General features: G+C 38.5%; 1 protein-coding gene across 2 annotated transcripts; it reads right to left on the bottom strand.

Annotated features, from left to right (window-relative positions):
• Nucleotides 1-2,008: 2,008 nt before the first annotated feature.
• Nucleotides 2,009-16,945, bottom strand: LOC123512941 (methyltransferase-like protein 22). Of its 2 annotated transcripts, XM_045269641.1 has the most exons (7): nt 16,714-16,945; nt 7,514-7,660; nt 6,277-6,426; nt 4,852-5,037; nt 4,534-4,701; nt 4,149-4,248; nt 2,009-3,696 (listed from the first exon to the last, which is right to left on the bottom strand). In XM_045269641.1, exons 1-7 carry the CDS (start codon nt 16,802-16,804, stop codon nt 3,489-3,491), a joined length of 1,050 nt encoding a protein of 349 aa, XP_045125576.1. In that variant the 5' UTR covers nt 16,805-16,945; the 3' UTR covers nt 2,009-3,488. The 2 variants fall into 2 exon arrangements, with proteins under 2 accessions (XP_045125576.1, XP_045125577.1); XM_045269642.1 differs by lacking the exon at nt 7,514-7,660 and having other exon boundaries at nt 16,714-16,942.
• Nucleotides 16,946-22,075: the final 5,130 nt, after the last annotated feature.

The following is a 22,075-nucleotide window of genomic DNA, read 5'->3' as shown; positions in this document are numbered from 1 at the left end:
TAAGAACCAAGGATGCTCTACAAACGAAGGGAAGACTACCGGTACCGGATGGGTTGCAGACAATTTGTAGATATCCCAGTGTATGTATGTCTGTATGTAAGAATATTACTTGTACCTTATACGGTACCTTGCTGTTTCTGTCCTGCCAAGGTGATGTGTGGTGTCACCGCTCCGTGGTGGGTTGGTGAACATTGCGTCGCAGTGGCGAAGAATATTAATCTGCGACATTTCTGTTGAACAAAGAAATGAACTTTTTTTTTTTTATTATGCAAAGTTTATCATCACAGTACGGCAGAAATTTAATATAAAATGATCATCGTTATCTTTTGATACATTATGACATTTGAAGGCTACTTGGCGATTGAAGTGCTAAATTGCGTAAACTCAGCACAGCCGAGAAATCCCACCGGTTCGCATCTCTGGCCACATTGTCTGCCCCACTGATTGGAGATAATAATTGTCTTATTTTTCACTGTATCCTTTGTTCACCTGGCAGAGAAGAGGCAAGGGACTTGAAAGCTTGGCTGCACCCTGGCAAGCCACATCCAGCGTGACGTTTTGAATGGCCTTCTCGTCAAACTGAATTCCAATAATTTAGAAGAGGAACAGAAGGGAGAAGAAGAAGAAGAAGTAGATGAAGAAGAAGAAATTATGATGTTAATGATGATGATAACTACCAAAGTAAAGATAATTTTATATGGTTTTTGACGCTATAATTTCCTCCAGTTTTCCAATTCAGGATGTGACAGTCAGCCACCCGTCAGTCACCAGCTTGCGGTCATTGACTCGCGAATTCACTTACTTACAATACACACACACAGGATAATTTCTATCAGCTGCGAATAAATAATCTTTCTTTCTCTCTCTCTCTCTCTCTCTCTCTGGGAAACGTGGAAAGGTCTGCTAATTAATTTTTAATAAAAATGTTGTTTCCACGTTCAAAACAACCGAGAAAACAAATGCATAACTTATAGCGGTACATATCTACGTATACTTAACTGTTTATATAACTCATACAGGAATAGAGAAATAGAAAACTACATTCCAGCAATGACCTAGCTTCTGTTTCGGCCGGAAGTGAACGGCCTTGCGGCGCACCCTTTTTATTTCGCGGTGATGTGTAACGTGAAAGTTGTTTTCTCGCATCCCGTCACGGACTACAGTATATTGAGGTGGACACAGTATATATATTTTTTTCGTATATATATATATATATATATATATATATATATATATATATATATATATATATATATATATATATATATATACTGTAAACGCCACGAGAGATTTTGCAGAGGGAGAGAAACGGTATCGCTCGTACTCGTGCCAGGAACGAAGCGATACCGCTGTCTAGAAAAGGAGAGGGAAAGGTTATAAGGTAACCGTCGTCTTTTATCTACTTACTCTTATTGACCGTGGTGGAATTAACTGCAACGCAGAAAAAAAAAATTGGACGTAAAAGTTATGAAAACAAAAAAACTTCGCCCTTTACGGGAAACTGGGACACAACGACAACTTCAAGCAGTGAAGCAGTGAAAGGTGACCCTCCCCAGGGCACTTTCATGCTATATATAAAGGACTCCCACGCCGAGACCTGCGTTGGCTGTGTTCCTTAGGAGATACAGTGCGCGTGCTACAGATAACAGGCCATTAAACCACAACCCAATGCAGGAAAGGGGGAAAAGAATAAGTAAAACATTAATGTTAATTGTACACAAAGGATAATTAAAGCCATAAATCAAGGAATAGAAATTAATTTTATACGATAGAGCGAGTGTTAACTGATAATCATTTAAATGTTTCCAGTGACGAATTTCTTTATATATATATATATATATATATATATATATATATATATATATATATATATATATATATATATATATAATTTGGTAAATTTTCATTAACATTACTGCAAAAATCAGGATAGCTGGGGTATTTTCCATTATACTTATGATATTTGCAGTTCTTCATGTTGGAGATCTAAAAGGAAAAGAAAATATCCTTGGCCTTAAGCTTCCAGTAAAAAGAAGCATGTTAAAATTTATTTTATCTATCAAGTTTGATACATTCCTTCACAGACTATAAAATCTAACTTCACTGGGATAAAAAAAAATATACATGAATTAAGCACCTCCACCAAAACTGCAAGATTATAGAACTACCCTTTCTTTCTCCTAGTTAATGCCTGACAAAAGCTTGAATGCCAATTTCTTGATACAATGTGCATAATGTTAGCACTCCCCCAGTTTAGTTGTAGGTTTAATTTGCTCCTAATTTTGATGCATAATTTTCTGGTAATGAGGCATTTCATGAAGGATTACATATCAACTGCTACCTTAACACTTCTTTACAGACCAGAAACCTAACTTCTTAGATCAATATCACTTTCCTGACTAGTATCTCATAACTTGAATCACATATTGAATAGCATTTCTTAATTATTTGGAACACAATTTCTGTGATATTAAAGGATATACTTCCTTTATGAATATAAGTGAACCTACCATCACACTCAGACAAGATACATAACAGTATGTTCACCGAGGCATGTGAAGCTGACCCTTGCCAGCAATTTGTCATCCCCACATGGCAGTGTCACAATTATCTAAAGGTGATGCTGGCCAAGAGGATGAAGTTAATTCCTTGTATATAAACTATGTAAAAATACTAATTTTCAGAAAATATAGCAAAGTTGTTGGGTACTGTAGTTAAACACATCAACCACCACTGTACAGTATCAAAATACATACATATCTACCTATACATCTGAATGACATCCTTCTTATAGGGAATTAGTGAGATCACCATCTAAACAATGCCTTATCTCATAATAAATACACAGGAGGGAGTCCAGTGTTATCAATCTGTCCCTTTTAGTTATCTTTTACAACACACAGTAAAAATGTGGAAGTATAAGACATTTTTACAATCACTGTACACTTCACTGGTGATCAGTAACAGCTATGAGCTGGAAGGATGCAGGACTAGCATGATAAGGCAGATTCATATACCATAGGCATAAAACTTGTCTTTTATAATGCTGATGAAAATTATAATAAATCTACATGTTTATATAGCACATATCTAGAAATAAACCACATATCTAGAAATTCACCTTAGGCAAGCACCACCCTCCTCTATAACCCAACCAGATAACTACAGCAAGAATTAAGGAAACAGGTAGTTAAGCTAATCAGAGAAAAATTATTGATTATACAATATAAACATATGTACTACAGTTCCCTGGCATTTCTAAAATTATCAATCCTGAGGCATAGGAATTGAGAATATATATTTGTATTATACATCATAAAAAGTGATCTAAAGGAATAGAGGCAGAGATAAAAATCAGTTCCTAACTTTGCTTCTCTCACAAAATATTAAAGAAAATTCTATTTCCTTCTTACCTCTCCACATCTATTTTCTGATTTTTTCTTGAGATGCAAAGATAAAAGTGGCAAAATGTTCATAGAAATAAGTTTCTAAGGTTGTTTAAGCTTTGCATTAATTTTCCATAGTACTAAGTGACGTGTACGTTCATAAGTAAAATACTGCTCAAAATCTGAAGGCAGTTCCTCAACTGTCCACTCAATGTGATCAGTCCTCTGAGAGCGTAACCACTCCAGACCATCAAGGAAGTATTCATAACATGGAGCAACAGAGTCCATGTCCTCCATAGTGAAAACATACCTGCAAGAAACATGTACGACAAAACAAATTAGAGATGCCAGATATGTTGGTCACATGCTCTTCAATAAATCCATCAATTAATATCCACAACCCATACATTCTTAGTGGGTTGCACACAATAGAGTTCTATAGCGCTGCAACCAGCTACCTCAGGATGAGAGAAGTGGAAAACATATTTAGATGATGATGGCACCAATCATATAGTTAAGACAAAGAACTAAAATTATACATATGATATGAGACACCAACTCTTGCCTCTAGAAGAAAACAAAGATGGTCAGTTTTACTAAAGAAAATCAGAGCATTATAATAAATTTCTGATAATGAAGAAATAAAAACAATGTTTCCCAAGAAAATATGAGAGAGAGAGAGAGAGAGAGAGAGAGAGAGAGAGAGAGAGAGAGAGAGAGAGAGAGAGAGAGAGAGAGAGAGAGAGAGAAACACCAATTTACCTTTTCTCCAGAGCAATGAACATGGTCTTTTCGGGCGGGTCACTCATGAGACGCAGTACAGTGCTGAAGAATGCGTCAGTCAGGGGATTGTTGTACACAACTGGGGGAAGAAACAAGACATGTATCATCACACAACTAGTATGTCATCAACAACAATAATGATCATAGATTTATTCAATTTGTCAAATCCAGTGAAAGAAGTAAAGTTCTGAATAGAGAGGTACGTATATGTATTTACAAAAAATAAATTAATTAATAAAAAAATAATAATAAGTAAAAATAATGGCTACATATACATGGTTCATATCACAATACAAAAGAAGACAGACACAGATTGATAGATAAATATAGAAATGAATGATAGATTATACTACAAGTTCCATACCATCTGCAGCCAAGATGACAGACACATCTTTGTTATTGGCTTGGAGATCATCTATGGTGTCATGGTTGTAGAAATCAATTTCTTTTACACAGACTTCTGCCTTAAGCACATCTTCATTTCTCTTCAAATTACGACGAATGAGCTCTAATATTTCACCCTTATCAACATCTGCAAATGAAAAGATGCTAAAATATTGAAAACTTAACTAATTCTGAAAATATAAGTGACTGGTAATGGTAAAAAAAAGTGTAGCTACATGATGAAACACTTGTTCTTAAAAATACTGCATCACAAAAGCAAATTAATTTATAATCCCACCTGTGACAGTAATCTTTATTGCCAGCATGGCTGCCACCACAGATGTGAGGCCAACTCCTGAGGCCACTTCCAAGACATGCTTGCCTCTGAAGATGTCACTGTAGTGCAAGATGAAGTCTGCAAGGAAGAGAGCTCCTCGCCACACCTGTTCTCCCACCAAGTCCAATGTTGTAGCATTTTGGTGCTCTGAAACAAAGAAACAATATGGAAGTATTCATAAACCAAACTAATTGATATGAGATTTAATATATTTTTTCAGAATTTTTGCTTTTCACATTTTAACCAAACTGATATTGATACACTTGTACTTGCACGAGTTTTGAAAAGAAAGCGAAGTTAAACAAAACATGTCCACATCTTATAACTGAGTTACTCCATATCCACCTTACAACTCTACTTCTCACTTCTAATCTCTTCAACTTTCATCACCTACAGTACACAACTACAACTACCGTATTTAAAAACTCTAAATAACAGTGTAGTAATTCTCAACTACATATACAGTGGTAGCTTGAGATACGAGCTAACTGAGATACAAGCTTTTTGAGATATGAGCTATGATTTGGTAATTTATTTCTTTATTTATTTTTGAGATATAAATGAAATTTTGAGATACTAGTTGTGCCTGGGGATGCTGCTAGTGGCTAGTGGCTTGACGCATCAGTCAAGCCTCAGCTCAGCTAGTATATATGTGCTTCCTGCTGATCTCATGTACAGTGATTGTTCTTTCATAATTTTCACACTATTTACTTACCTTTTATTGGTTTAAAGAAAGTGCAGTTTTAATTTATGTTAAATGTTTACATGTGAATGGTGCCTGCATCCCAACATTAGCTGAAAATGTCCATCTCCAAGGTAAGAACACTGAATAAAATTTTGCTTTTATTTTATATATTTTTATGCATTAATAAAGTATGCATGTGTATATAACTGGAAAGACAAAACAAATTTCTCCCATCTCTGGCTACCTTCTCCACCAACGCTTATCACCGAGGGGAGGAGAAAATGTAAAAAACTTCTATGGCTGCAGTAAAGCACCCAGTATTCTGTGGGTGGTTATATTTGTACACTCCAGCTGATTGACAAGACACAAGTGAGGGTGGGGATGTCGTAGGGTAACGTCCTGTGCAATGCACCCCTCCTACATAAATATACTTTATAAGAGTAGTTTATCTATTTATATTCCCTTTTGTTATGTTTTATTATGTTTCTATACAATTATTATTATTTATAAATAAATGTTTCTACCTTAAAGCATATAGAAAGAAATTGTGGTGATTTTTTTTGGGGGGGTAGGCTGGAATGAATTAATGGCATTTCAATGCACTTCAATGGGAAAAATTGTTTTGACATACGAGCTCCATCACGCAACGAATCAAACTCATATCTTGAGATACCTGTGTATTTTCGATGCTACAATCTTACCTATAAGAACTATACCCTCCTGAAGGTGTAGATCCTTCCTCCTGGTAACCACAAGATCTCCATCTGAATCCACTTGGGGGCAGGAGTTGGGGCTCCTGTCTTGGGCTTGGAGATCAGGTGGGTACGCAAAGTCAAATCTTGAGAGCACCGCTGTCAAAAGTGAAGCAACATATGTTACTAAATCTTTTATGTAACAAATCTATGTACGTGAATGCATTTAAAAAATTTACTTAAGTATCTTCACACTCTGTTCTTTGTAACTTGTTCAAGGATCTGACTGAGACAAATATCTTCATTTACTCAAAGCATCTCATCCTTGTACACTCCTGTCTTTTCACACTTTCACCTCCCATTTAATTATATATCATATCATCTTTAAAGTTCACAACTCATTTGAATATTTGTACAAAAATAAAAGCAAGTGTCTACCTTGAAATGCTTTTCAAATATACATGATGCTTTATGCTATACAGCTTACTGCTTAATAATTTTTTTTTTCATACATACATCATGCTTTATAATACACAGCTTACTGCTTCACTGCTTTTACTAAGCATAAGCATTTCTTAGCACACCCTGCCATTGAATACTTGACAGGTTTACCAAAACTGGAAGTGTTTCCTGGCTACTCATAAGTAAGTTCATAAAACATATTCAACTAAACCATTAAATCCCTAACCTCTGGGTGAGATCAAATCTGTCCACATGTATGATTTCTGTGTGCATTTCTTACATCAGTCTGGTGTATCAAAATCATGTTAATTTTGAGTGGCAAACAGTGACATCTCAAACAATAACAATGAGATAGTACTCACTCACCTCTACAATATATTTCTTCCCAAACTATTGGCAACCATTTAATGGTTTGACTACTTCAAGAAGATGCCCACCATGTTCAGGGAGAACTACATGGAAATCGTAGGCTTTCTTAGCATGGCTGCCATTGTAACCTACCAAAACATTTGAGTGCACTCTATAGTAACACTAAAACTTTTTTCTCTTGCTCTGAGTCATGAAGATGAACAAACTTAATACTGCAATTTGATTGTCATCATCTCACTTTTCTCACTTAGCAATTTGGAGATACAAAACAACAATTTTACCACATACATCCCAACTGCAAGTCAAAATATGGGATGATGCATCCAGAGGTTAGGGTGTAACCACAAACTGAACTCTTCTAAAAATAAGATACATAAAAAGCTTTATAAAAAGCTTACACTAACATAATACATACTTTCCCTTCTTGGGCTCCAAAGAACAACTTGCCCGTTAGCTCCCAATAAACACTCAAATTCCTCGTCTTCCTGCTCCTGTTGCCCCTCACAGCCAAGGTCAGATGATGTCCCTACTTCTCCTTTCTCGCTCAAGTTCCTGTAGCTTCCTGCAAGTCAGCAGCACCTACTGTACCTCCATTAGTAATCATACACTAAACATTATCTTAGTACATGTTCATAGGCATGTAATCTCTTGCACAACATCACAACCTGAAGGAGGTATCTCATATACAGTCCACAAGCTTCCTCCTGTTATTATCCCACAAGTAAAATATGCATAATACTATACAACCAGTCTAATAAAAACAAGTAGGTGCACACTACCTAACTATTTGGAAATACCTTGACTCACTTGGATTTCCTATCTTCAGGGTAAGAGCCATATCCTTTAGGTCATGTGATAGTGAAGTTAGAAAAGTCAAATTAGCCCCCTTCCCAGCGGAGGATCTATATGTAGATATTTCGAAAGTGGGACTTTTAGTTGGATCGCCTATATATAGATGTTTGTTCTGATTTTACCGCACAAAGTTGTAGCATGGTCTATATATAGACTATATATTCCTTAGAAGTAACAAAACATAATTCAAATCATTATTTCGCATCTCAAATACCCAGACACTTGCCAACATTGCCTCTAAAAGCCGGTCATCGCTTATGCTTTGTCGGTGGTGTATGTGCTATGCATTTAAGATAATATTGTGAATTTGTGTTTTTTTTTCTATTTCTTTTATCATCAGTCTATGATGTCAAGGAGAAAGAACTGTACCACATGCCAGCACTGTTGCCTAAAAATTAATAGGTACAAAACTACTACATGAAAAATAAGAAAAACAGGGGAAGTAAATTATATCTAGGTCACAAGTCCAGTATGTGAGCACCTCCAAACATAAATATATTGACATAGCATAGACCGGGGTGAACTGGTCCCCCCTGCCAGCTGGGGTGAATTGGGCCACACCTCAAAAATTTATGAAAAATCTGAAAATTGAAAAAAGTGAATACTTACCTTGAAAGCCCACTTCAGTATCTACACAACCTTAAAAAAAGTTTTTGGTCCTGACTGAAAACTTATGGTTCCTAGGGTGTCCCCCCAAAAAAGCGCGTTTTTCAAAGTTCCAAAATTTTCATATCCGAAAAAAAACTTTTATTCAATTTCTCCTGAAAGTACACTAAATTGTTAAATTTTTTTAAAAATTGCAGGTCATATAGATAATTCTTTGTTCTTTTGCATGCTTTAATCAGAAATAAAAAATTCGTTTTAGTTTTAGTGCTATAGGCACTTCAATGAGTGGCCCAATTCATCCTGGTGTATTTTGTATACCGGGGTGTATCGGGCCACCACACTTTCATTATGTTTTTGCTAAATTAAAGCTTCCTAATTTTTTTTTTTTTTTTTTTTAGTTATAACCATCATTAAACTTCCTCCTCACACCACTGATGTACTGCAATCTCTTGATGTTTGCTATTTTAAGCCTTTGAAGACCAGGTGGGATGCCACTATTGCAAAATGGCAAGCAGCAAACTATGCTCGGAAAATTACCAAAGGGGAATTTGTAGATTTAGTGGGCAAGGTTTGGGATGAATGTTTCAGTCTCCCAAATGTAGAAAAAGCCTTTAAAAAGACTGGTTTGTATCCACCTGACTGCAGTGTTTATCCAGTGAAAACATTCAACCCAGATCTGTATAAATTATGGAAAAGTGTCCAGACATCTTCAGAGCCAGTTCACAAACCAGCGACTCCAAAGAAGGTCAATCCTCCCAGAGAGATGATTTCCCCTTCAACCTCTTTCAAGCAGATAATGTCAGATGTTTTCAGAAAGCCCTACCTAACCACTAGTGGTACACCACAGACAATGGCAAGCAGAAAAATAGATGTCCATAGTTGTATCATAACACAAGATGAGTTCTTAGAAGCAGTCGAGGAGAAAGAAAAGATGATCATTGAAAAGAAGAAAGCAGAAGAAAAACAAAGAAACAAAACCATAAGAAAAAGGAAAGAAGTTTCATCTGGGGAAGAAGATGTTGACGACTTTCTGGAAGAGTTTGAAGAAGAGACTGTAGAAAAGAAAAGGAAAGCGCCAGAAGAAAGGACATCAAGGAAGAGATTCCGCAACAGCACTCCACTAAAGGAGCCCAGTTCAGCAGAGGAGGAAGATGCTGAGCTATTGAACAGTAGTCATTCTTCAATCAGCAGTATAGAGGACATGGACGAAGATGAAGAAATTGAAGGTGTTGCAATGTTTAATGCTCGGAAGTACAGTAGAATACAGAAAAAGAGAGAAATAGAAGAAAATGGCTACTATGGGGTGGATTATGGAAAAGCATATATTGTGTGGCAAAGAGTTCTTGAAAATAAAGTTTTTGGAAAGAAAACCAAATGACATGTACGACAGGCTGAAAAGGGATGATGTTGATGACTCTGTTGATGTGAAATATGTGTTTTGTGGACCCATAAAGCTTGTGGGCACAACACCTTATCAGAGTTGAGGTGTGGATGTGGCCTATACAAACTATAAAAAATCTAAAAACATATTCGAGAGAGAGAGAGAGAGAGAGAGAGAGAGAGAGAGAGAGAGAGAGAGAGAGAGAGAGAGAGAGAGAGAGAGAGAGAGAGAGAGAGAGAGAGAGAGAGAGAGAGAGAGAGAGGGAGAGAGAGAGAGAGATATAAGTGAAAAGAAAAAGTAAAATACATAAAAGATACTGAAAAAACATTAAAACTTTAGTGGCCCAAAGGATGGCCCAATTCACCCCAAAGGGTGGCCCCATTCACCCCAGGACTTTGGCATAGAGTAGGCCACTTATTTATATTAATAACTTCTATAATGATAATTAAAATTATTATTTTCTTTCAGGGAATATGTATCACATAGTAAGATACCTTGACACAAATTTTCAATTGATTTGACTGATTTGTGTAGATTTTATAATAAAAGATGTAAAAAGTGGCTTGTATTCACCCCGGTTGATGCTATATTATCACCAATCAAACCTAAATAACATTTGCATATAGATTCAATTGTTTCTTCAGTTTTGGGGCAGAGTCTACATATAGATGTCAATCTGGAATGGCCTTTTGTGGGGAAACTATATATAGACATATGGATGAAAGTTAATGGAGTCTATATGTACATAGATTTTTTTATTTGGTAGTACACTCATTTGCCCTGCCACCAGGAATGGGTTAACTGTCTTGCTTCAGTCTTGACTAGATAACAATGAAAGGTAACTCAAAACTAAATCATCATAAAACTAAATGTTATTGTGTCATGGTATTTGTCTTGCAGGGCAACCATTAGTAGGTTTAATTTTCCTTTATTTAGTCATGTGTCTGGTACATCTCTGGTTTGGTTCTTCTACTCAATGATAACAATTTGCAAGGCTTTTCCTTGACCTTCTCTTGCTCCTCATTATTGCACTGTTGTGCCACTGGGTCATTTTAGGACTCAATTTTCTGTGAGATTTAGACTCTTTTCTGTTTTCCCCACTCTTTGCTACAAAGATGGAATAAAGATTTCAATCTATTGAAACTTAGAAAGTGAAACCATATCATGAGACCCCTTAATAATGAGCCCTGAGCAGCTGATATTACCCCTTAGGAGGAAGGAGAGGAAGAAACTGAGCCGCAATTCACTTGCAAAAGGTGGTCTGTGAGACACTGCATAGAGGAATGTTAAGGAGCTCCAATAGTGGTAGTGATGGACTCCTGGTACATAAAGTGATTAGGATAGGTTGACTCCAATATTCCGTTTGTTGCAACTGAGTTGAGAAGCTGAGAATATTGAACCCATCACAAGGGATCAGAGGAGCCATAACATAACATAACATAAATAATAGGATAACAAAGGGCCACCAGGGCCCATCTAGGTTATCCTGTATTCGTCGCACAGCGACCTCGTCATCAGTACTTAAAGATACACTTACAAGTACACAATACATTATATACTAATTCTAAATATTTGGCCCATTAACAGGGCTAAGTCCTACAGCGAAATCCTCTACAATTTGTGGTCCCCATACATGGGGATCATGTCTTATTTAACTATAGTAAATTTCTTATAAAAACTATCATGCAGTGCTATACATAATTATAAATGTAATAAATTTAAGTGCTTATCTAATCTGTTTTTAAACATTGTCAAACTAGTGCTATTTACAACCGTCTCTGGCAATGCATTCCAGAAGTCTACCACCCTATGACTAAAGAAATATTTTCTTATATCTAACCTGCAGCCTTGCTTTCTAATCTTCCTGCCATGATTTCTAGTCCTATTTTCCTCCTCTAAGGTAAAGAAAGATCTCACATCTATGTAGTTTGTATCTGAGAACATTTTAAATAACTCTATCATATCCCTCTTATACATCTCCTCTCAAATGAAAACATGTTTAATTCCTTTAATCTATCTCTATACTCCAGGCACTTTAATGCTGGTATCATCCTAGTTGCTCTTCTCTGAACTGCTTCTAACATGTTGATATCCTGCCTATAGTGGGGTGACCAGGCCTGTATGCAATACTCTAAATGGGGCCTAACATAGGAATTATATAAGCTACGCACCACTTCCTTACTTTTATAACTAACATTTCTATTTATAAAACCCAGGATCCTATTTGCCCTATTTCTTGCTTCTAAACATTGCTTTGAAAATTTCATAGTCCTGTCTATCACTACTCCTAAATCCTTTCCTTCCTCTACTGCCTCTAGCCAACATCCCTCCATCTCATAGTTAAAGTTTGTGTTGTCTTTACCTAAATGCATAACCTGACACTTTTAGAATTAAACTCCATCTGCCACCTGTCTGCCCATGCTATCAGCCTGTCCAGGTCTCATTGTATTCTGTAATTGTCCTTTTCACCCTGTACTGCACATGCTATCTTAGTATCATCTGCAAACTTTGATACTTTGCTACTAATTCCTATATCTAAATCGTTAATGTACACCAAGAAAAGAAGAGGTCCTAGCACTGATCCTTGGGGTACCCCACTAACCACTTCCTTCCACTCAGACATTGCCCCATTTAATACTACTCTCTGTTTCCTATCAGAAAGCCATTCACTAATCCAATCAACTAACCTACCCCCTATCCCATGTAGTCTCAATTTGTACACTAGCCTCCTATGCGGTACCTTATCAAACGCCTTGCTAAAATCTAGATATATAACATCTATGCTATTTCCATCATCTAACTCCTTGGTAATATATTCTAAGATATCGAGCAAATTTGTAAGACAGGACCTCCCTGATCTAAAGCCATGTTGGGTATCTCTAATTAATCTATTCTCATTTAAATGCTCCCAAATACTACCCTTAATGATTTTCTCTAGTATCTTACATACTATACTAGTTAAACTGATCGGTCTATAATTATTCGCATCATCCTTCCTACCTTTTTAAATATTGGAGTAACATTAGCTAACTTCCAGTCCTGAGGTATCTCAGCAAACCTAAGTGATCTTTCAAAGATTAACTTAAGTGCTTCAGAAATACTGTCTACACCCTCCCTAAGTACTCTGGCATGTAGCTCATCAGGACCACTAGCTTTCCTATCGTCTAGTTCAAGAATAAATTTCCTAATAATTCCCGGTTTTATATCAATATTTTCTAAAGCTCTTAAACTACTCGTCGCACTGTTTGTAACAGGATTTCCCTAGTAAATACTGAAGAAAATTGTTCATTCAATAATTCTACTATGTCTTCATTTTGATCCACTACTACACCATCTTTTCTGAGTGGTCCAATCCTATCCTTATTTCTTTTATCACTGACCTTGTAATAACTATATAATTTTTTGGGATCTTTACTCCCAGCTCTAGCTAGTTTTATCTCTGCCTGCCTTTTACTTTTTTTTATAACCTTACTCAAATCATCCCTGACCTGTCTGTACCTAATCAAATCTACATCTTCCCCACTTTTCTGCAACTCTCTGTATGCCCTCTTCTTCTCTCTGATCTGGCTACCTATCTCATGAGTCCACCATAATGGCTTCCTGTTTCTCTGCCTTATATCTTTGTAAGGGATACACTGCATCACTATACCCTTTACTACAACCTTAAAAATATCCCACATCTCCTGTGCAGTTTTATTTCCAAAACTATCTTCCCAGTTTACCTCTCCTAATAACTGACGTAACCTACCATAATTGCCTTTCTGATAGTTTGGGACTCTAGTCTTATTCACTATATTATCCCTACTGGAATTAATGATAAATCTAATTATATGATGGTCACTGTTTGCTAAAGTCTCTCCTACCTCAACTTCCTTTAAACAATGCTCAATATTTGTTAGTACTATGTCTAAAACCTTCCTCCCCCTAGTAGGTTTATCTACCATCTGCACTAAATAGTTATCCTGAAAACTTTCCATAAACTTATTTTCACTAGCATCTCCTACCATCCTCTCCCAGTTTACTGACTTAAGATTAAAATCCCCTAAGACTGACTATAGTCCTGCTCCTCTAACAATGTGGATTGGGTGCGGCTTGTTGGGGAATTCCCGCTGTACAGTGGTGCAGCATGTCTCATAGCCAGTGATGCAGCAGAGTTCTAATAGTAGTAAAACTTTAGCAAATATGGTCAGCAAATATACATACGCATTTAGCCTTAGTATTACAACGTATGAGAGAGCAGTAAACTTATTATTGATAATATATTCATAAGCCTGGCAAGAAACTGGCATACATATTTTACAGTGTTGCTAAAAAAATAATATACTTATAAAGAGGTTTCCTTGTTTGGGATGAGTAAATAGTTCCATAGTTGTAATTAGATTATATCGTGAAGGAAAATACTTTAAAATAAGCTGACATAAGTAAGAAAAAAAACTACATTCAAATCTTCACGGCAGCAACACCAATCACGCCCGCCATCCATACAGGTGATGGGAGGTCAGCTGCGGTGTCCTTGACCAGGAAGAAAGAGAGGGGGAGGAAGAGGGAGGGAGGAAGAGGAAAGATAGACAACGAGGATTAAAGGTATGGCAGCGCTGTCCTCCCGCTATTTCCCATGGGGGCCGCACCCAATCCACATTCTTAGACGAGCAGGACTATAGTACACCCCCTATTTATCTCATCTACCATAAGGTTGTCTACATCTGCTGACTGGTTAGGTGGCCTATAAAAAGCTCCTACTCTAATAACCTTACTTTTGTTTACTCTAACATCCAGCCATAAGGACTCTACTCTGTTATCTACCTTAATACCATTAACCTGACTGGAAATGAAGGATTTTTTTACATAAATAACTACTCCTCCGCCTATCCTACCAATTCTCTGGTGTAAATACATAATGTATCCATCTACTTTATATTCTTTCCTATTTTCCTAAACTTTTCCTCATTTACCCATGCCTCTGTGACACATACAACATCTAGGTCCTCCTCAACTATATAACTAGATAACTCGTCCTTCTTGTTCCTAAGACTCCTGGCATTTACATAAAAACATTTAAGTCCTGCTACCTTCCTAGATGCTGTCTCCTTATTTGGAATCCTAATCTTATTCTCTCCTATTTGCACCTGGAAATCTTTCCTAATCTTTTCACTATCTCTGTTTATCCTATCTAATTTATGTCTAGCATCTTTCTTCTGGAATGCATTTGCTACCTCACCCCCTACACTCCATCCCAACTCCCCTCCAGACATCCACTCAGCACATCCACACCCTTCCTACTCAGATGCACACCATCCCTAGCATACAAATCCCTTCGCCCATAGAACCTATCCCATACATCCACAAAGCTGACACCCACATCCTTACACATCCCTTTTACCCGATCATTCACACCAATGGCCCTAGACAACCATTCCCTGCTAACATACACACGAGGCAAGATTCCTGACACTACACACCTCCTACCACTCTCCCTTATCTTGCCTAACATTTCCCGAAATCTTGCCACTAACTCCTCCGACCCACCTGGTCTGACATCGTTCCCACCTACGTGCAAAACTCTCTCTCCATCCCCCCAACCCTCTTCTGCACCTCCTCACGCACTGCCTTCACACCTGCACCAGGCATACACACGTTCGTCCTCCTATCCCTGTCTTTCCCACAGAAAGTGCTATCTAAATACCTAACCTGAGAGTCACCCACCACACACACCTGAGGTGTGCTAGGCACAACCATCCTCCTCCTCTCCTCTACCCCCTTCTTTCTCCTTTCACTCACCACAACCACTTCATTCACTCCACTCTCACTCTCCCTCCCCTCCAACAAACCGAACCTATTTTCACACTCAACAGGTTTAGTCCTATCCTCCCTAACTGTCTCCGCTTTCCTTCCCCTCGCAACCTGCCATCTCTGCCTATCCTGACTACTATCTTTCCCAGTCTGGCTCGCCTGCTCCCTCTTCCCCACTCTGCTCTTCCCGACAGAGGGCCAAGCCACCCTGTCGCCCTCAGAAGGTCCAACCTTCGGCCTAACACTGATCTCCTGCCTAATTTTTTCCACTGCCTCCCCAAGCCTCTTAACCTCCTCCTTCAAGGAGGCCCAAGGAAATCCTGAGCTCTGAAGGACTTGATAGGAAGAGTTGACATGGAGATAATTTTGTTGATTTCCAAAATGATTTTAAACTTTATCCATTGTTTCCATACCATTTACAACCAATTTCCACAAAAAAATATTAAGACAGCAAATATATAGAAATTTAATTTCTGTGGAAGGAACTCAGCATGAAATTATTCCACCCCATAGCTCCCCTTCCCCCTACAAAAAAAAAAAAAAAAAAAAAAAAACTAATAAAAAAAAATAAATGAAAAAAAAACAACAAAACTCTAGATGTTGAAACTTTGAAAATCATAATTCTTAATTCAACATTATTTCCCATCTCTCTCCAATGTGATGTACTACACCCCTTACAAAATCATTCTATTGTATAAGAATGTGCTTATGTTAAGATTTCAATTAATAAAAAAAGTAATGAATAAATTAAAGGATCACATAAATCAAAACATCTATTATTTATACCGAGGATGTACTACACTCAATCTCCTTATCCTTACTTCATGTCCCTTTCCCTTCTCTACATACCAATCAACGCCCCTCTATGTGGGAACCGATAATGGGTGAGACGCACAATAGAAATTACTTGGTATAGTACTGCGAGCAATACCTTGGCTCTAACCTGTCGAGCTGAGGATATGGGAAACTGGGAAATGTTAACTCACCTCCTTCCCGACCACCCTTCAGGGTCTCCTCCTTCGAGAAATGGTGCACTTCCGAGGTCACTGTGTTATCCACTTCCTCTTCTTCAGCCATGAATGCTAGTGGATAAACGGCGCAGCACACCCAAGCCGCCCGCCTGCCCCTGAACAGCTTGTTTATCTCTCAGCGGCCGGCGTGAAGCTCGGCGCGGTGAGACCCGCGTACCGCCGAGCGCCGACCCGTCCACTACTCGCAAATTATCAAAATAGTTTTGTCTAAATTAGGATTATTCTTTCGACAAGTAACATCATCCAAGGATGCTTGCTAATTTTAGAATGAGTGGATTGTCACAATTTTGTTCTTATTATTACATAACATGCCATCCTTACCGACCACAATGTCTGCCAAATCTCGTTATGATGCATGCCAACTATCCGATACGGATTTGTATGATTTTACTGTGGAAGGCGGGCTACCCAGATCAATTCCACAGTGTCTGGCACTTCCTCTAATCTATATTCATTCATTTTCTTCTTTTTCTGCCTACCTTCTTTCCTTTCATTTATTATTACCGGTACTTCATTCTTTCATCCTTTTTTATATTATTTACCATTATACATTTTCTCAGCATACCTCTAATTAATTCTTTACTTTAACTACTCTCTCTCTCTCTCTCTCTCTCTCTCTCAAGGTTCCAACCGCGGCGGAGACCAAGCGGGAGCCGCACAAATCATGTGTAGCCTTCACACAAGTGATAAGACGGTTTGTACCGCGACGGATACACGGCGGTGTGTGTGTGTGTGTGTGTGTGTGTGTGTGTGTGTGTGTGCAATTCACCACGGTCGTCTGCTGGTCTCCCAGCCAGCTCAGAGCTCATAGGTCGATCTTCGGGTAGGACCACAATACACTTCACACACTGGGAAAGCAAGGCCTCAATCCCTCGAGTTACATCTTGTACCTACTTGCTGCTAAGTGAACACGGATACATGTTAAGAGGCTAGCTTTCCCATTTTCCTCGCCGCGGCTGTGAGCCCATTAGCCTCGCCGGAAGGCGGCGAGGCAATCCTCTTAATGAGTAGCCCCTGTTCACTTAGCAGTAAATAGGTACGGGACATAACTCGAGGGGTTGTGGCCTCGCTTTCCCGGTGTGTGGAGTGTGTGTTGTGGTCTCAGTCCTACCCGAAGATCGGTCTATGAGCTCTGAGCTCTCTCCGTAATGGGGAAGATTAGCTGCGTGACCAGGAGGCGACCGTGGTGAACAAAAAAATTACACCGGTAGTGTAGTGGTTAGCGCGCTCGGCTCACAGCGGCGTGTGTGTGTGTGTTTGCTGGTCACCCTGCCAGCCTTCCCCATTACGGAGCGAGCTCAGAACTCATAGACCGATCTTCGGGTAGGACTAAGACCACAACACACTCCACACACCGGGAAAGCGAGGCCACAGTTAGCCCCTCGAGTTACTCGTACATCCCGTACCTATACTTGCTACTAGGTGAACAAGAGCTACACAATAAGAGGCTTACCCATTTGCCTCGCCACTTTCCGGGATTCGAACCTGGACCCTCTTGGTTTTGAGCCGAGCGTGCTAATCACTACACTACGCGGTGTGTGTGTGTGTGTGTGTGTATGCTACTCATCACGGTCGTCTGCATGCTGGTCACCCAGCCAATCTTTCACCTACGGAAAGAACTCAGAGGTCATACTGACCGATCTTCGGGTAGGACTGAGACCACACCACACACAGGGACAGCGAGGCCACAACCCTTTGAGTTCCATCCTGTATCTATTTACTGCTTAGGTGAACAGGCATTACACATAATGGCCGATTCACACGAGCCGTATTTATTCCGACAGGCAGGCCGCCAGCATGATGCCATCAGGAATTCTTAAATGCATTTTAGTATAACTATTCACAAGACCCGTCACCCTGCTGGCAGCAGCCGTCCATCAGCCGACCGACACGGATTGGATTCCGTCTCGAGAATCCCTGGCCGGTTGAACGGCGGCTTGATGGCGTCCTGGCGGATGGGTGATGAGTAGTGTGAACATGGACCCGTACATCACTCGTCCGTCTAGCACATGTAGCTTGCCCCATTCCCATACACTTTCATTTAGTTTGCTGGCTGGCACAATGGACGAAAGGTTGATCGAGCTTGTACGGAGGTATGAAGAGTTGTTTGTTATGACAAACAGAAGGTACAATGATAATTGCTATAAAGACAAGATTTGGAAGGTGACTGGTGAAGAATTAAACAAACCAGGTAAGAGTATGTGAATTTTATTACTCATTATTTGCATGCATTTTTAATCTGTCAAGGAAAAACTATTGCTCCATATTATGTCCAGTATCTGAGGGAACACTGCCAGTGCTAGTGTGCTGGCGACAGACTGTCTGCAGTGATTGTCGGTCGGGTCGCGAACATTTCCTAACAGTAATATTGCGCTTCCATGGTATGTTTTTATGGTTTCTATAGATGTTTCGTTGTGTTTGAAATGTTTTTCGCGTCTGTACTGGGTAAGTGTGTAGTGTTTAGTGGTGTTTTATGGCGTATGTTAAAGTCTTTTTAACGGTCAAAAATTTCAATTTCCCATTTTGAGTTTTTTTTTATTTGAAGCTATGTGGACTGTATCAAAGAATAATCTATGTTCTTTTAAGTGTGAAATCAATCTATTGAGTGAAATATGTAGGCTTTGAAATGGTGTTTGGTGCTGTTGAACAAAAGTCTAATTTTTCTTTATTTTATTTGTTCACGTTTCTGCTTCTCGGTCTATCTCGCTGTAGAATGCCTTAAAAGATAGCTCTGACACCGTGAAATGTAATAAAATACTCGCCAATTGAAAATGACTTGACTTTCCAGGATGTTTTAGGAAAGTTATTGTTGAAAATGTTCTGTACTTTTATCGTAATTCATTTCGACATTTTTTAAAAAACTAGTTAAGCTGGAGATATTTTGATATTTTGAAAATTAGTTTAGATATTTATCGCGTCATAAAATGTCATGCATTCGGCTGTGGCTTCTTTTTCTAAAAGTAATTTTTCTAATACAATTGTTTACGTAATTTAGCCGAGTCATCCCCATTCCCGTTCTCTCTGACAACCACAACCCAGGTGATGACTCATCATAGCCCCGGGGTGGTGCCTCTTTTCCAAAACCCCAGATCGTCAATATTTTGCCTAATATCTATTGATTTCTACGTGTTTTCGTGTGTTTCTAGGTTCAGGTGTGTAGATATTAATAGCAGAAGTACGAAGAAAGGAGAAATAAAGGAGGATAAGGAGGAAGGATGGAGAAAGGGAGGAGGAAGAGGAGGAGCAGCCAGGCCACAATACTTAAGTCACCCTCCATTTCCTCAATATTTTGTCTAACATCTAGTGTTTTGATGTGTTTCTAGGCTCAGGTGTGTAGATGGAATCAATAGAAGGAAGAAGAAGGAGAGACAATGGAGGAGGATGAAGAAGAAATGAGAAATAGAGGAGGAATAGGATAAGGAGCCAAAGTGTAATATCTAGGTAAGTGTCCCTTTTCAATCTCAACGTTCTGTATAATGCATACTGTTGGTTTTGGGATATATTTGGGGTGTTTCAAGTGTGTTCAGTAGTGTTGCAGGGTGTTATGTTTTTGGTGCATTTTGTGTGTTTTCAGTGTATTTTAGGCCTTTTAGATATATTTTACGAGTATGTGGATTGAGATGTGTTTCAGTATTTGCATGTTTTGAGTGTGTTTTGGGAGCATTTTGAGGGGTTGTGTGGTGTTTTGAGTGTGTTCTTGGGTTAATTCTGAGTGCTTTAAGCTGTGTGGGTGTATGTTAGGAGGCTTTTGGATGTGTGTGGGGTGATTTGGGTATATAACGGGTGTTTCTAGTGAGTTTTAGATGTGTTTGGGGTGATTTTGAGGTGTTGCATGGCTTTTTGAGAGTGATAAGGGGTGATATTGAGTGTTGTAAGTGGTTTGGGTGTGTGGGGTGATTTTGGTTTACATTGGGTGTTTTAGGTGTCTCTTGGTGCATTTTGAGGTGTTGCAAGGTGTTTTGAGTGTGTTTTATGTTAGTTTTAAGTGTTTCAAATGATCTGGGTGTGTGTGGGGATGATTTTGGTGTATAGTGGTGTTTCTAGAGAGTGTTGTGTGTGTTTTTTTTTATGCCTTTTGAGGTGTTGCTTAGGTTTATTAGTGTGTTTTAGCTAGTTTTGAGTGTTGTAAGTGGTTTGTGTGTGTATTTGGGTGGTTTGAGGTGATTTTGCTGTATACTAGGTGAGTGAGTTTTAGGTGTATTTGGGAACATTTTGAGGTATTGTGTGGTGTTTTGAATGTGTTTTGAGTGTTTTAAGTGGTTTGGGTGTGCACCAATATATATACCCTTTGTTGTGACGTCATAGGATATCTACCAATCACAGCACAAAGAAATGGTGATATGGCAACACTAATTGGTGCCTGCTATTGGCCAATGACCAGCATGAACAAACTTTTTATATATTATTCATGCAATTTCTTTTAAATAATGGATATAAGCCTGCCTGCAGTACACATGATTGTATTATGCTCTACTTCGTTCATCTGTAGATACTGGCACTTGCAAGAATTCCTAAATGATATTACTGATAACATTCTTATAAATAAGCACTATATAGTATACTATTTGTGATTTGTAACTCATGCGTATCTACCATCTGTATTCATGTGGAACTGTTAAAGAGGAACCGGTTCCAAGAATTGGAAATGGTTCCCAAAAGTTCCTGGTGGAACCATTGGAACCGGCTCTGAAACCGATTCCTGCCCAGCTCTAGTTCTTGAAAAGTGGCAGCAATTTCATCGAACGTTGATTTGCGTAAGCCTTTTTCTTTTTTTCCTGGATAATCCATTTTCAGGGTTCTAGATGTACTCTTTTTCCCTCACCAACTCCAACATCTCTACATCTGGACACCACCTTTTCAAATCTTTCTTTGTGATGTCACAACACAAAAAAGTCGCAAATCGACTGAACACGACCAACATATCGGTCTTGTTTTGTGACTGTTTTTTTCCAGTCGCTATAAGCACTGATATTCAGTCGAAAACTCTACCGACCTGCAATTTCAGTCACATATTGACACGTGTGAAACCAAAGTGTGTGTATAACTGTCTGGGTGTGTGGCAAGATTGAACACTGGCCCCAGTAGTCCACCACCACTAATGCCACTTCAACTCATATAACCTGTAGCCATAGGTATTTTTGTGATGGCAGTATGTGTCTATAGGTATGTATATAAATGTTTATGACAACTCTGTATTACTATGTGTATCTATTATCAATGAAATACTATTGCTACAAATTAATTGGTTATTGTGAAATCTTTCTTTTCGTTATCGTGACCAGCTATGATTATTTGTCAAAGCAATAAGCTTAATATT

This window comes from Portunus trituberculatus, chromosome 35 (assembly GCF_017591435.1).
Source record: "Portunus trituberculatus isolate SZX2019 chromosome 35, ASM1759143v1, whole genome shotgun sequence".
Lineage (NCBI taxonomy): Eukaryota > Metazoa > Arthropoda > Malacostraca > Decapoda > Portunidae > Portunus > Portunus trituberculatus.
This window is presented reverse-complemented; position numbering and strand designations above follow the sequence as displayed.